The sequence below is a fragment of the Oryza sativa genome, chromosome 9 (genome assembly GCF_034140825.1).
Source record: "Oryza sativa Japonica Group chromosome 9, ASM3414082v1".
NCBI classification, from domain to species: domain Eukaryota; kingdom Viridiplantae; phylum Streptophyta; class Magnoliopsida; order Poales; family Poaceae; genus Oryza; species Oryza sativa.
Window position 1 is genome coordinate 17,276,470 of NC_089043.1, and position 16,278 is coordinate 17,292,747.

Here is a 16,278-nt window from a genome sequence, read left to right on the forward strand (position 1 = left end):
CCCAAAAATGAGAAGGTACAAATGATGCAATCAATAGAGTGCGTGCAGTCTCAATGATATGCCGGTGCTTGCGCTCAGCAACACCATTTTGAGGATGGGCACCAGGGCAAGAGAGCTGAGGAAGAGTACCCTCGGAAGAAAGAAGTTGTCGAAAAGCAGCTGAGAGGTACTCCCCTCCTGAATCAGAACGAAAAATACGAATAGTAGCAGAAAACTGAGTATGGATCATGCGAATAAAGGATTGGTATATGGATAAAAGTTGTGAACGGTGTTTCATGAAGTAAATCCAAGTGTATCTCGAATAGCGTTGTTGAAGATACTCCCACATCTTCTTAGCAGAAGAAAGATCAATAAAATTCATTCTAATGGGGACCTCAGCGCTCATGCACAAGAAGGCCATCACACGCTCATCATTACGTCGCCAAGCTGCAATTTTCTTCTCATCTTCCTTCTCATGAGGTGGATCATCATTCAAGTGAGAGGCCACACCATACGACCTGAGTTGCATACGAGCAGAGGAAGCCCACTCACGGTAATTTTGTCCATTGAGTTTTATATCCAAAGGCAAAAGAATGACATTCCCAAGTGGATCTGATGCCATGGTTGCAATCTGAAAGGCTGAGCTGCTGCTGCACTTGAAACGCTGCTACTGCACTGCTGCACTGGGCTGCCGCTGCTGCAATTAGTGGCTGCAATTAGGTATTGTAATCAGCAGCAGGAGATCCAACACATGGCAGATTTGTTGGAAAGAGTCCTGGCGGCAAGTGCGACAGCAAAGGATGGAGGCTGCGGGTCCTGCAGACTGCAGCTAGCCGACACCACTGCAGCTAGCACAATTGGATAATGCAACCTCGAGCAGGAGAAAAAGAAGCAGGAGAAAAAGCAGTCAAGCAGATCCAGCAGGAGAAAAAGATGCTCCAGCCAGAAGAGAAGAGGGTCGATCCCCAAAATCAAGTGACCACGAAAAACAGAACACACAGCAGAAAACTTCCACTGGGAGAAGAGATGAGGGAGGACACTCGCCGGAGACCAAGACCGGTGAAGAGCTCGCCGGCGGCGGACATCGACGGGAATCGTAAGAGCAACCTTGCTCTGATACCATGTGAATTGTGCTAAAATCAGTACTGTGTATTCCAGGAGAGCACTAGCATATACAATGGTATATGGGCCAACAGTAAAATAAGTCTAAGACTACATCGCTATACACATATCTAACAATGGCATGGCCAATATGTCACGTGCCATCCGAGCAACCGTTGGATAGGTCAGGTTATGTTCCTTCCACCAGTGAAGAACATCACGCTCACCTCCAGAGAGGCATGGCTCTTGCAAGTACTGATCAAGCTCAGTCATCGGTCGCTCACAAATTGGATATCCATAACGACGGTAATATTTCAACCGATCATCATCTCTGCTCACATTGATTTCATTTCTAGTCTCCTTAGTACAGTTAGAATCTTCCACCTTGCCAGAATATTCATCAAAGAGCCTGAGCAATATATCATCCATACAACGAATATAATCTGTGTCAGTGTGCAGGTCAACATGAAGTTTGATGTTTTCCAGACGATATGAAGGATCAACGATCATGGCCATATAGAAATGTAAGCAACAAAGTTTCCAGCATTTCTTGAACTTCTCTTGCATCTTCTTTACCACAGTAGCAAATGCATCATCCCTGGGGTTATCAACTTTGCGTTGCAAATTACATTTGACTTGCCACACCTTCTCAAAGAGGTCCACGGGACAGGGAAAATTGTGCATTATGTCCATATACCGATGAAAATCCTCCAAGGTATCACAAATACGACGTGCACAGCTCCAGTCTTTCCCTGATGCTGCATAGTTGTAGTTTGCATATTTTACTTCTGAAGAGGTGAGGCCCTCCGTGCTCTCAGAACAATTCATTGACTTCTCCACGATTTTGTCAAGTTCATCCAGCCCCACTTGAATAACCTGATCAAGTAAATGAGTTCCATATCGTACCACAAACAAGCTCTGGTTTGCGCAGTGGGAGTTCCATTTCTGGAGATGGGATTCGACATTTGAAGCAACTGAATCATCAACAAACTCATCATCCAATACAACACTAAAAACCTTATCACGAAGACCCCAGTTTTCAATAGATCCCAATATAATACTAATCAGTTGTCCTGCATCACAAGAAGGATCTATCTATCTATCTATTATCTATTATATACTAAAAGTCCATTAAACTTCCTACAAACGCTCTTAGGCCGCCACGTGGCAATCTAAAAACGCTCCTAAGCCACCTCGTGGCAAAAAGTCCATTAAACTTCCTACAAACGCTCTTAGGCCGCCACGTGGCAATCTAAAAACGCTCCTAAGCCACCTCGTGGCAGAAATACATCCAACCCTTAATTTTCATTAAAATTGGTGGACCCATTATTGTGGACCATTAGATTAGATTAAAAAAATCCCACCCCTTCTCTTCCGCCTATGTATGACAGGTGCGAGGGTATTGTGCCGGTCAAAAATGTCATCAGCAGATATACGTCAAAGAAAATACGTATATATGCACTGTTCACCGGACGAAAGTAGAAAATAAACATACATATTACCTCTGTACGCGTGTACGATTAGGAAAAAAATGTTAATCCTTCCGTCCTAATATGGAATACGAGGTTACTTATTATTATGCACATGTTTCGATGCTAAGTATTAATTAGCTTTTTCTTAAAAAAAAATAAGGCCATGTTTCGATGCTGTAAAAGTTTGGCAATTTTTTTTAGATATACAGACACACATTTGAAGTATTAAACGTAGATTAATAACAAAAGAAATTACAGATTCCGACTGTAAACTGCGAGACAAATCTTCTGAGCCTAATTACGTCATGATTAGCTATAAGTGCTACAGTAACCCACATGTGCTAATGACGGATTAATTATTTCTTTAAATGTAATCTCGTGATTTACAGTCGGACTGTGCAATTAGTTTTTCTTTTTGTCCACATTTGATGCTCCATACATGTGTCCAAACATTTGATGTGACGGAAAAGTTGGAAGTTTGAAGAAAAAAGTTAGAATCTAAACACAGCCTAAGTATTAGTTTAAAAAACTTAAAACGGGTTAATATGACTTTTTACAGCCGCATTTCTATAAAAAATTTTTGGAAACAAAATACACCGTTTAGTAGTAGCGGAAATCATACGTGCGGGAAGCAAGGATTGGAACCTAGACCTGTGAACACAACCAAAAGTTGTTTTGTTTGTATGCGTATCTACCATCTGTCCTTCCAAATATAATTACACGTGGTACTCACTATATGCTGAAAAAAAGCAGAAAATAAAACTTGTAGATACAGTTGGGAAAAAGTAAATCCATCCTTCCCTCTTAATTTTATATTCAAACCTGTTATGTTTGTATATATACACATGATCAGTTCATGATCCGCACCCTCCTCTATGGTTTCTTTTACTCTCTTTATTTTCTACCATAGTGATTATTTAAACCATAATTCACTATTTAAAATAGGATCTATCTTCAATATAAAACAGAAGAAAATATATTGCATCCTATATTAACTATATTTTTATACTAACTACATTTTAATTAAAAAATGTTCACATATGAAATAATGTATTTATTTATTTTATAAAGTAGACAAACACGCGCACACACACACCACCACATACGCAACTTCACACTCACATCTCCGCAAATGCACCTTCTAACACACGTTTATATAATCCTATTGAAAGTGCACCTACATGTGCGTAATATTCGTTGTCGAAATATTTTATTATAGCCTTTCTTAGTGAAATAGCCTATATTCTAATAAAAAATGTCACATTATATACTTTTGCATGTCCTTCTCACGTAGCAAATAGTATTGACAACCATTTGCTCACCAACATGCATTGCTAAATTAGATCTATAACAACCACGTGACACACGCCGTGAGTATTCTTTGATATAGCTTATCTTTACATTTTCTTTAATATAGTGCAGGGTTACGATATAAGTATTAAAAAGTATCTAAAAATTATTAGATCCATAATAATATCAAAACCCACTAACTCATGTTAGTGAGATTATTACTCGAGTGAATTTTTTTTCCATGTGTTTCTCGCTACCATTGAGTCTGTTAATTTTTAGGCAGATTGTAATTAATTTGGTCAATATGATTGAATAGAGTGCCAGATAATTTCTCTTAAGAAAATATGTTAAGAACTATGCTTTTATTAAAAAAGTTGCACATGGAACTATGTTCTAACATTTTACATGTTATGCAAATAAAAGTAGCAAACTTGACGACATAGATTATGACATAATATATCACCGGTCTTGAAACGTTCATAACTTTTAAATTATACATGCAATTTACCATCATGTTTTTTTTTACTGTACAATTTACCATCATGTTGTATAATGGCTATACTATAGTGCTAAATACATCATGACATATGCGTCGACATGTAATAAATGATGTTATGATATTTTTAAATAATTTCACATCATATTTTTATATTTGTATGGTGTCAAATATCACTGGACAAATATTCAACGCTAATTTGAATATATATATATATATATATATATATATATATATATGTGTGTGTGTGTGTGTGTGTGTGTGTGTGTGTGTGTGTGTGTGTGTGTGTGTGTGTGTGTGTGTGTGTGTGTGTGTGTGTGTGTGTGTGTGTGTAAAAATGAAAACAATGAAATTTAGCTATGTTTTTCATGCTTATCAAATTAAATTTAAATTTCATGTATATTCTCACAATTTGTTTTGGATGATTCAAAATTATTTGGATGGTATTTGAGGAGCGATAAGCATACATGATACATATATGTGAAAACATTCAAAAATAATATTTCCATCGGGAGAATTAGGGTCGTATATATCGGTTTTTTATAAAAATTATTAATTAGATAGATTATAACTCTCAAGTTATCAGAAAAAAAGAGAAAAAGATCTGTTCGTCGATTTCAACTAAAGCTGTTGGATCCGGTATGTATGTCACACAGTAAGATTAGATTTGTAAAATAACATGCCTATGTTCGGCCTTGGAGCGATAAAGAAATAACGAACATTCTCTCTCTCAGTGTACTACGTAAGTTAGTCAACAAATAAAGTGTACTTACATCGTGAAAGAGTATACCGTGGTTAACTACTTCAAAATAACTGTGCATCTAATTTCCAACTGGTTTGTATATTTATATTATTTGTGATTAAATTAATAATTTAAGACCCATGTTAACTATATTTTGACTATAGAAATGATATGCCACATGGGCCAATTTTCTACGCATCATGTAGCTAAATTAGATCCATGATAACAATGATGACGATGCTCTACGTATTTTCATGGTGTCTATAATTTTCATGGTGTCTATAATTTTTTAAGTAGTGTCAAATAACCAACTACACGCATCAAATTTAAAAGATGAAAAATGTATATATACAACTAAAATTTGATACTATAATTTAATTGTACCAATTACTTAATAAAAAAATGTGTCTCCACTAAATAAAAAATAGACTAAAAACTTCCCCGCAATGATATCCTCACGGATCCCGTATATTCTTTTGTTCTTCCCTATCTTCCCTTTGTCTCCCTAACTCTTCTCACTGTCCTTCTAATAGTCCCCAATTCATCCCATAATAAACTATGATAATTTATATGCAATTAAAAAAATACCTTACTTTTACTTTCGTTGACATGTTTTCTAAAGAAGAAAGTAAGTCTACCTTCTTTTCAAATGATGAAGAAGATTGTAAATAATTGCTTATAAATATTACTTAAATATGATATAATATAAAGCTAATAGGTTAGAAACTTATAAAAATAATTAATTAATACCGATGAAAAAATTATGGAGAAATCATGGCAAATGTGTCTCAAACTTAGCGTTCGACGCATGCCCGCGTGAATGCGCGGGCTACTATAAATACTCTCAAGTCGCCACGTGGCACTTTAATAAAATAGAGAAATCTAACCATTGATTTTTACTTAAATCGGTGGACCCATTATTTAAGATCGTTAGATCTATTTTAGAAAACCAAAACCTCCCACTGTCCCCGCACGTAGTGATTTTTATGCCGTTTCTCTGTTTTCATATCGAGATGCGCTTCGCTCTTCCACTAAAAAAACTGCACGAATTTTAAAGATGAGAGTCTAAGATTAGAAGGTGCTTAACAGTCTGAAAATCAATTAGAAAGGGTATGTTCGTCCTTGGAGAGAATTAAATAATCTCGCATCTGATATCGGTTCCTTCGGCACCAGCGGCCAATACGCTACTACCGTTACTTGATCATAGCCCAGACCAAGAATGCAAATCAGAATATAACTGGAAGAAAAATTAACAATGAATAGGATCATCAATGGTCGCTTGATGGAGCATTCAACCTGATATATATATATATATATATATCCATCCTACGGTTCCTGCTCTTCATCTTAAATAATGAATTTAAGGCTATTAACTACCCAGGCCAAGATTAAAACTACCATTTCTAAATGAATTTAATCTGATCCTTTCATCTTCTTTATAATACATACAGTTTTCCATGTGAAAGCTTATCACAATTAAAATTAAAATTATCTTCTTTGGAAAAAACCCACAAATAGACATCATACGCATTAAAATCCATTAAACATTCTATAAATATTTCTAAACCGTTGTGTGTCACTCTTAAATTTTCCAAAACCCACAAATAGACATCATACGCATTAAAATCCATTAAACATTCTATAAATATTTCTAAACCGTTGTGTGTCACTCTTAAATTAGAGATACATTCAATCACTGGTATCCACTTAAATCAATGGACACATTATTTACGTCGTTATTAGATTTTTTTTTCTTTAAAAAAACATCACAAACCTTCTTCCCTTCCACTCCATCCCTATAGGCATTAAAGCACATAAACGCTATGGTAAGTTGCTATTTGTCCCGCTTAAATTATAGAAAATCCTAATAAATCTGAGAAAAAAATAAAACATTCGACCATCGGTTTTGACTTAAACATGAACACATTATTTTAGGTCATTAGATCAAGCTTTTTTTTAAGAAAAAAAACATCCCAACCCTCCCTCCATTCCCATCCCCCGTGCGCGGTGTGTTACTTTTCTATATTTTTTTTATTTCTTGATAATTAAAATTAAAATTATCTTAGTGGGCAAAGAGAAGACCACAAACGAACCTTCACCTATTAGGTATAGCCACCATATGTCTCTTATGATCTGTTTGAACTACACATTATTTTTTAAGTGAAATCAATAATTTAATAACCATATTGACTATATTTAAATGCTAACAAAAAAGTTACATTCTGCAACCCGCATCCATATTGAGGCCTCCACTAAATATAAGAAAATACTAAAATTTCTCACTAAAAATAAAAAATATCGCACCTTAATTTTTCACAAAATTGGTAGACCCATTACTTATATCCTGTTAGACATCTAACGACTTTCTATCGACTTAATTATTTTTTTCTCTCAACATGTATATAGGAGTTATTCATCCATACAATTTGATATTGATGCTTTTATCAATAAATTGTCTTTTTAGAGATAAATAAATAATCTTAAAATGATCATAGCATCTAAATTATATATGTTCTCTATGAAGTCACGTGGTCAGTTGAACATACCGATCGTACTAAGAACGTCGGTGGAATCTTAACAGTGAAACAACCATGATGTTGCCTTAGGAATATAAAGGGCAATTTTAGACAGTAATTAAAAGATCATGTATATTTATTTCTTTTTGGTAAAACTTACTCCGATACATCGTGAATTCCTGACATCTAGCATAGAACAATAAACATGTTTTTGTTACATGACACTCCAGTTTAGTGGTAATTTGCCAAAAAAATACTACGACCTCTATTTTAATTTTTTTTTACTTAATTAGAGAGATATAATTTAGAATAGATGCCTTTACCCCATGCCAGGTTGCAGGATCAACTCACTTATATTTTCATCCCGAATTGTAGATATCAAAGCATTTTAAGGATGCCTCATAGAGTGGAATTCTCCCCCAAAAAAATAAAAGATAAAGATGAAAAGAAATGAAATTAAAATTGAACAAAATTTATCTAATTCTAAATTTTTTTGCTGGGCTTAAAACCCATCTTAAATAGAAATATTCAAACATTTTGATAGGACTAATAAAATGAATATATCTAAAATTTCAAACAGAATCTAACAAAAAAAATGGACATTCACAGTAAACACATCTATTGTTTCGACACAAAATTTTATCATAAATTAAAAACTACACGGTTTAAAGTAATTTTAGTTCACAATTTATATGTTGCAAGGGTAATTAGAAGAAAAATCATAACCAATATTCAAAGTACATTAAATAAGTTCAATTTTAGTTTAGGATAAAGTAAAAGAATATTTTTGATAGAAAGCCACCCACACATGACATTCGTAATAAAGTTTCATGCACATTAAATAAGATGCCCGCGCATATGCACGGGCTGCCTTCCTAGTTATTATATACTAAAAGTCCATTAAACTTCCTACAAACGCTCTCAAGCCGCCACGTGTACCCCTACAAACACTCCTAAGTCGCCACATGGCACTATATAATCTTATCGTTGATTTTCATTTAAATTGGTGGACCTGTTATTTTACACCATTAGATTAGATCTATTATTAAAAAAATAATTTTCTCATGTTAACATACAAGCGCTACACGATGCAAACGCTACTTCTTGTCTTTCCCTACGTACAAATGCACGTGACTGAAAACAAAACGATAAAGCTTTCCTATTCTTTGCTGGAAGAAAAAAATGCACATGTATAGAAAAAGACAGAAAAAACATACATCCATATAAAAATCAATGGTCTTTAAAATATGATTTCTATAATATAAAAATAAAATATATAACTTCACAAATATAAATATATTTACTTAAATCTATCTATTATTATATACTAAAAGTCCGTTAAACTTCCTACAAACGCTTCTAAACCGCGACGTGGCATTTTAATAAGGCAAAATTGGTTATATAGCATCGAAAATTCACGTTTTTGGTTTTATAGCACCGAAAGATACCGGTTCACATTAATAGCACCCAAAGTTCACCCTGTTCCTATTTTTAACACTTCCGTCAATTTTTCCGTCCGTCTTGATCGATATTGACCCAGCCACGCAGATGATTTGACGTTTCTACCCCTCATTGACATGCATTCAACTTGTACTTGTGAGGGTAGAAACGTCATATCGTGTGTGTGGCTGGATCAAGACTGACGGAAAATGATCGAGAATTGACGAAAGTGTTAAAAATAGGAACATGGTGAACTTTGGGTGCTATTAAAATGAACCGGTATCTTTCGGTGCTATAAAACAAAAAACGTGAACTTTCGATGCTATGTAACCAATTTTGCCTTTTAATAGACGGGAAACATCTAGCCCTCAATTTTCATTTAAATTGGTGGATCCATTATTTTGCACCATTTGATTAGATTAAAACCTTCCTTCCTCTCCTCTCCTTGCACGTTTTGTGGTCCAAATTGCAGAAACCACACACACTTTGACACTTGGCACTCAAGTACATATATTTTGGTAGTGTAGTTTGACAAAACTACACTATCAATGAATGGATTCACCTGTGAGATGACGTGATTGTTCCACCTAGGATAAGGACGTGGCATCCTGTTAACTTGGACCATAAAACGTGTAGTTTTATGAAATTTACTCTTTTTTCTATTCCCATTCACCCCACTTTTATTTTTTTACCTAGGGTACCCCTAAATATTTTTATATTACTTTTTTCGCTATTGACTTTTGAGCATATGTTTGATTATTCATCTTACTAATAAAAATACATAATTACCATTTATTTTATTATGATTTTACATTGATGTCTTATGTTCGCTATATTTTAGCACAAAATACATTGCGGCAAATGACATCGACATGTATTAATTAACTCCATAACAATTTTTTCAAAAAAAAAATCGCATCAAACTATATACTTTATGGTATCAAATATTACTTAACAAATATATAACGGTAATTTGAACTATGTAAAAATGCAAACCATGTAATTTATTTGTGTTTTTTAAGTAGATCCAATTTAAATTTTAATTTGTGTGAGATTAACATTCTCAAATCATTTTGGAATTTTTTGAAACTGTTTGGTTGGTATTTCAATAGTAATAAATCCTACATTATACATATATGTAAAGAAAATTCAACAAAAATATTTTCAACAGGTAAAGTATATATCATTGGTTTTTTTCATATTTTCTAATAATTATTTAAATGATATGAAAATAGTCAGAATATAACCCAAAAATAACATATTTATTTAAGAAGTTCAAATATAGTTAATAATGGTCCAAAGACATAAGTCGATAAAAAATAGCTATTTATTTTAAAAGATTATAATAAATTAAGGTTCCTGACTAATATATGATGAAAACATGAGAGACAGTACATTGGGAGAGGGCATGAATGAGGCGAAGGGGGTGGATGTTGGGCGATGGTGTACATATGTACATACATACAATGCCCCTCAGGCTCTATATTGGCACAATCGATGTTTACTTTATGTTTTCACTCCCAATACATATCCAAAATGACATATTTGGTTAAGGTCGGCTTTTGACTCTAGCTACCACAACAATTATAATTTTATATCTTTATTTGTGATTGATCGAAAAATGCAGTTCTGCCAGTTAGAGGAAACAATCCAATCCAAGAGTGCCAATCGATCTTCTACCTAAGTGCTCTAGAATATATTCTATGGTACCATTTAAATGACTTTATTAGACAGTATTTAATGATCTTTTAGTATATAGTACATAGATATACTTGCCGGTGGCTTTGTACTTTTATTCCATACCTTCCGGGTATAAAAAAAGTATGTTTTTTTATAAATATTTATAGTTTTTTTTATAAATAAATAAATAAATAAATCAAGATCACATTAACTATATTTTACTACATAGAAGTTAACATGGCAACTAAATAACAACGGAAAATTAATTGTACATATGTATTATGTTATACTAAATCATTTATTGTACGTAACAAAAATCAATTAAACACGCTCTAGAGCGCTCATAAATCACCGTATAATATGTCGTAAAATAAATAGTAATTACATTGACCTATCTATTATTTTTAACTATTAGATCTATTTTTTTTAAAAAAATCTTAAGTCGCCATGTGTCACCTCCTATGAAAACAGGAAAAACCATAGAAATTCTTAGAAAAAATGAAACACCCCGTCATCGGCTTTCACTTAAATCATTTAGAAAAATAGAAAAATAAAATCTTCACCACCTCCTCACCCTCCCATGAACAAATACTGTCATCCACTCCCTATTGTTTTATCTCTTAAATTAAAAGAGAAACAATATATAATGTTTGATATTTTTAGAAACTAAGTACAAACGCAAAAACTCACAACGCGCACACACTCACCCTCTATTAATGCACACATGCATATACCTCTATGAGTACTTCTGAGAGATTAGACTGACATATTTTGACATTGACGAAGTCGCTACGCACCTCATTGTCGACAGGTACGTCGCCTACCATTGAAAGAATTTGTCAAGTCTAGTATAGGATCGAATCACAAGAACTAAGCCAACCAGAGGGGGGGTGAATGGTTGGTATACCCAAAATCTGAAAACTTTTAGCGGAAATAAAAGTTACCCTCGAACTCGATGGAGATCGGTCTGACCGGAGTAGATTAGCCGGTCTGACCGAAGCGTAGCCGCCGGTCTGACCGGTGTTGATCTACCGGTCTAACCGCCGAGATCGCCTGCCGCCTGCTGTCGCCGCTGTCGGTCTGACCGCCGTGCTCTCGCCGGTCTGACCGCCGGTAGATAGCCGGTTAGACCACTGAAACCCGGTAAACACAAATCGAAGAACTCTTAAAGTGGATGACGACTTTATTGATTCTCTCTGTGTTTACAAAGTGCCCCAACAACACTCCTTACAAAAATTTCGACTAAACTCGAAACCCTAACTCAAAACTCAACTCTATTGCTCTCTAAAGTAATACCGGGAAGCCTCACGCTCCCCCTCTATTTATACATGAGGTAGGCAGCCTAAAGCCACGAACCAAACTCATACTAGGAGTCCTAAACACCTTAGGAAACCCACTAGTACAAGAAAGAAACTTTACATAACCAATCGTACCAAATTTGGACTCCTTCCAAATTCAACTCCGCATCCCATACGCACACAATAACTCCATCGTATGCCATATGGAAACTCCATCAACCACTTGCATCAACTCTAGCCTAAGTATCCCGCATGATCTCTGACCACCACGGACGTCGTCTTATCCCCAAGCCGACTCCCGGTCCATCACCGCAAATACTCTCCCGAGACATCAAGTCACCTACACATGGAACAAACAAAGAAACCATATTCCGAGACCAAGCTATCTCCAACTTGACTCATTAGCAGCAAACAATAGTATTACATACGTATAGTATCCATCTAAAAGTTATAATCATGAAATAAACTCGGATATCCAAATAAACAACCCGAAACCGAAACCGACACAGTGTCGGCCGGTCAGACCGCGGGCTGGCCGGTCCGACCGCTCGATCACCGCCGGTCTGACCGGCAATACCTGCCCGGTCTGACCGGTCCACATAAAATTTTAACCTGTAGATTCACCTGTGAAATCCAATCATCTCCAAAACCACTTCATGAATAAATTCCAAATAACAAAACCAATAATCTCCAATGCCCAATTGTTCATCACAGAATAATAATCAAAAACACCTTTGATTTTACATCTAGGACTTACACCCGAGTGGGCAAGTTCCACCACAGAGAACCTAACCAATTGAGCTACATTCACTTCGTAATAATGTTGGATATTAAAACAACCATAATATTTAAGGTACATTTCTGGAATACTCCTATGACTTTTAAACCAGTGGAATTATTATTTCTAACTGTTAGATCTATCTTATATAAGAAAAAAAAAGCGTGTATTCATGGTACATCACATTTCAAAAGTATTATTGCGCAATTATATTTCGTCGTTATCATATTCACGTTAGCTGGCGTGGAACCTCTGACCCACTCTACATAAAATGTTCATAGATGGACTGGCTGTCAAACTACATCTATCATATTAGGCTATATAAACCCATACATTTAGTGGAGGTTCATGTCTCACCCAATTCATTCTCGAATAAACCATGATAATATATATGCAATTAAAAAAATACCTTACTTTTACTTTACACTTACTTTTCGTTGACATATTCTCTAAAAAAAAATAAGTCTACCTTCTTTCCAAATGATGAAAAAGATTATAAATAATTTGTTTATAGATAGTATTACTTAAATATGATATAATATAAAGCTAATAGGTTAAAAAATTATAAAAGCAATTAATGCCGACTAAAACAATTAACGGAGAAATCGTGATAGATGTTCTTCGGTTAATATTTCGCTCTTACAAGTGTCTCAAACTTAGTGTACGACGCATGCCCGCGTATTAACGCGGGCTACCTTCCTAGTTTCACGAAATGTGATAATCTTCTGCTGTCTCTCCCATTCATCATCAATGTAATGAACACTTAGGCACAAAAAGGCCAAGAATGGATCATAGTGCCACACATGAGCACTCAAGCAAACCCGACTGCTCAAAGCAGAAAACTTCTCCTTCACCTTAGCCTTTTCTTTGTCAAACAGTTGCAGAAAGCCACCACCAATGTTAGTGTTCGCTGGCATCTTCCCCATAGAATCGAAGCAAGGAACACACTTCCTAAAACTATCATTGTGCATCATCAATGGAAGGTACCCGCACATTGCCAATGTCTGGATGAGTCCATTCTGATCAACCTCAGGATTCTTCAGATTCGTGCCAGCAGGAGTGCACTTCTGTTTAAGCACTGGGTGTTCATCATCCCATTGATCCTTCTGATCATTATTAGTGATGTCAGGCGAGGTAGGATTCTTCTGCTCACGTGTTGCGAGTTTCTTACGAGCTAAACTCTTGCCAATCTCTTGACTCCTCCGGTTTATGTCATTCAGGGTGTTAGGCAAGGCAGGATCCTTCCTGTGAGGCATCGCATCGTCTGTACCTGAGCATCTCTTTTGGCTGATCGGCAAGAATGGGAGCTTCTTCTGTGTCGGATCAGAACTGGGTTCCATGAGACTCTTCTGGCTGGATGGCGGAAACGGAAGCTTCTGTTGCATTGGCCTTTTCTGGGGATGGGGGCTGCACTTGGCCTGGTGCTTTAGCAGCCTACTAGTGCCATTGGTGCTGTTGCTGTTGAAAACTTGGTGGCAGTGCATGCACTCAGCCCTCGCAAGCTTCCCGTCGATGTAGATGGGTGTGAAGTCATCCCACACCTTTGATCGCAGCCTTTTCGGCCTTGTGCCTAAGAATAATGGGCTTGGCGCGCTGCCTGAGCTTTCCTCTTGTTCAACCATGTCATCAGCATTCTCAAGTTTATCTGCCATACCTAAGCATGAGGAAAGGACGAATAATTGCGTAAAGATGCAATCAAGTAAATTATGCCTTTGAGTGAACAATGTCCTAATTTATTTGAACAAACTTTGTGACAAAAAAGAATTGATTGAGCAGATTTAGTGCATATCAGATTTGAACAGAATCCTATATACTGATCAAAGCCTAACGCACCGTAAGACTAATTGCAATATCGTTTGTTGTTATCATTGTTAATTTTTCAAAATGACTACACATTTCAGCAATGTAGAACTCGTCGAGTGTCAGATTTATGAACAAAGTAACAAACTAGACAATTAACAGCTAGAGGAATAGTTAATAATAGAGCGCAACAGAAACTAATAGTGACAAACTACGCAGGGCTGCGATGGATTCAAATCACCTAAAGATGTTATCCTGTGAGTGAGAGAGGGGTGCAGTACCATTCAGTGCCCTTTCCTCTTCTGTGCCGCCATGGTTTGCGCCATCGCAATCTTGATCCATGCCCTGGAAAACAAACAGAAGCAATCCATTCATCGCAGAATTTTCCAATCACATCCTCGCACGCGCAATACAGACGAATCGACAAGAACCCAAATCCACCACAAAGGAATCACCGACACATCACCACAACACCCAAAAATGAAGAAAGAACAAGGATTCGAGAAGACGCATACCAATATTTGCGATCCCAGTATGGAGAGGCCGATCGGACGCGGCGGATCGGTAGCCGGTAGGGACTGGATTCCCCACCGCCACCGCCGTCGCTGGGATTTCGGTTCTATCACCCCTTCTCGGCCTCGAAGAATGAGATGAGGAGAGATAATATATGGCGGGAATGGTAAAAACCTGGAAAGAGCCCTTCGCGCCAAACCTCGCGGTAGCATCCGAGTTTCTCGGTCACTTACCTCGTGGGCCCCAATTTCCAGAGAATAGAGCCCATGCCTGAACTGAAAAAAAGGCTTGAAGCCCATTTAGCAAATTGGTTCGGCCCAGTAAGCTGGCGCTTATATTTATAGAAATAAAATTAACAACGTAATTCTAATCAGAATTTGCTAAGATTTGCACCTAAGCGATTCATAACACACGCTCATGATCAGCAAATTTCTAACCTCGCTAAATTTCTACGGAGTTGCTAAAAATATGGCGCCATATGCTATAGTCTATTTTTTTCAGCCACTTTACACAGTAGTTACACATCATTTACACCCCACTTACATATGTAATTAGTATGTAATTTTTGAATTTACATATGTAATTTTAGTATTTACATATGTAATTTTGAGACTTACATTGTATATATATTAAAATTACATATGTAATTTAGGGACTTATAATGTAAATACATGCCGACTTTTTTTGATGAAAAATATGACGCCATAAATATAGCTACACCCAATTTCTATTGAAAATGCACCCACGTAATAAATTTGCTGCTGTGTTCGGGTGATTACTGCACTCTCCACAAGAATCTGTATTTATGTTGGAATAGATGAATTGAGTTGAACTAACAAAGAACGAACTGCTAATTATGTAGAGATCCGGATCCATAGGCCATGGCACAGGGCAGCAGGGCTGTGAATCTGTGATCATGTTTAGTTTAAGCTTAATTAAGGAAGTTTTGAGAATAGAATGGCACTACAAATTTTGTGGGCTGTCGATGATGTTCTGAAAATTTAGTTTTGTCCCATGGACTAGTTGGGACCCCAAATGATGATCTTCAAGGTTACGATCTTACAGAAAAGTGGCTGATGATGAACTGCTAACTTCTTCTGTGATTCATGCATGATGCATCACGGTTCATGATTATTTGAAGTGGTAAATACATGACAAGATCAAGTGGTATAT

The 16,278-nt window shown here is 36.2% G+C and overlaps 2 protein-coding genes across 2 annotated transcripts; both read right to left on the reverse strand.

Annotated features, from left to right (window-relative positions):
- Nucleotides 1–1,191: 1,191 nt before the first annotated feature.
- LOC112936346 (zinc finger BED domain-containing protein DAYSLEEPER-like) lies at nt 1,192–6,896 on the reverse strand. Its single transcript, XM_026020124.1, has 2 exons — nt 6,855–6,896; nt 1,192–2,097 (listed from the first exon to the last, which is right to left on the reverse strand). Exons 1-2 carry the CDS (start codon nt 6,894–6,896, stop codon nt 1,192–1,194), a joined length of 948 nt encoding a protein of 315 aa, XP_025875909.1.
- Nucleotides 6,897–13,370: 6,474 nt separating this feature from the next.
- LOC9267887 (uncharacterized) lies at nt 13,371–15,226 on the reverse strand. Its single transcript, XM_015756025.2, has 3 exons — nt 15,108–15,226; nt 14,874–14,937; nt 13,371–14,446 (listed from the first exon to the last, which is right to left on the reverse strand). The coding sequence occupies exons 2-3, from the start codon at nt 14,932–14,934 to the stop codon at nt 13,449–13,451; spliced, it is 1,059 nt and encodes a 352-aa protein (XP_015611511.1). The 5' UTR covers nt 14,935–14,937; nt 15,108–15,226; the 3' UTR covers nt 13,371–13,448.
- Nucleotides 15,227–16,278: the final 1,052 nt, after the last annotated feature.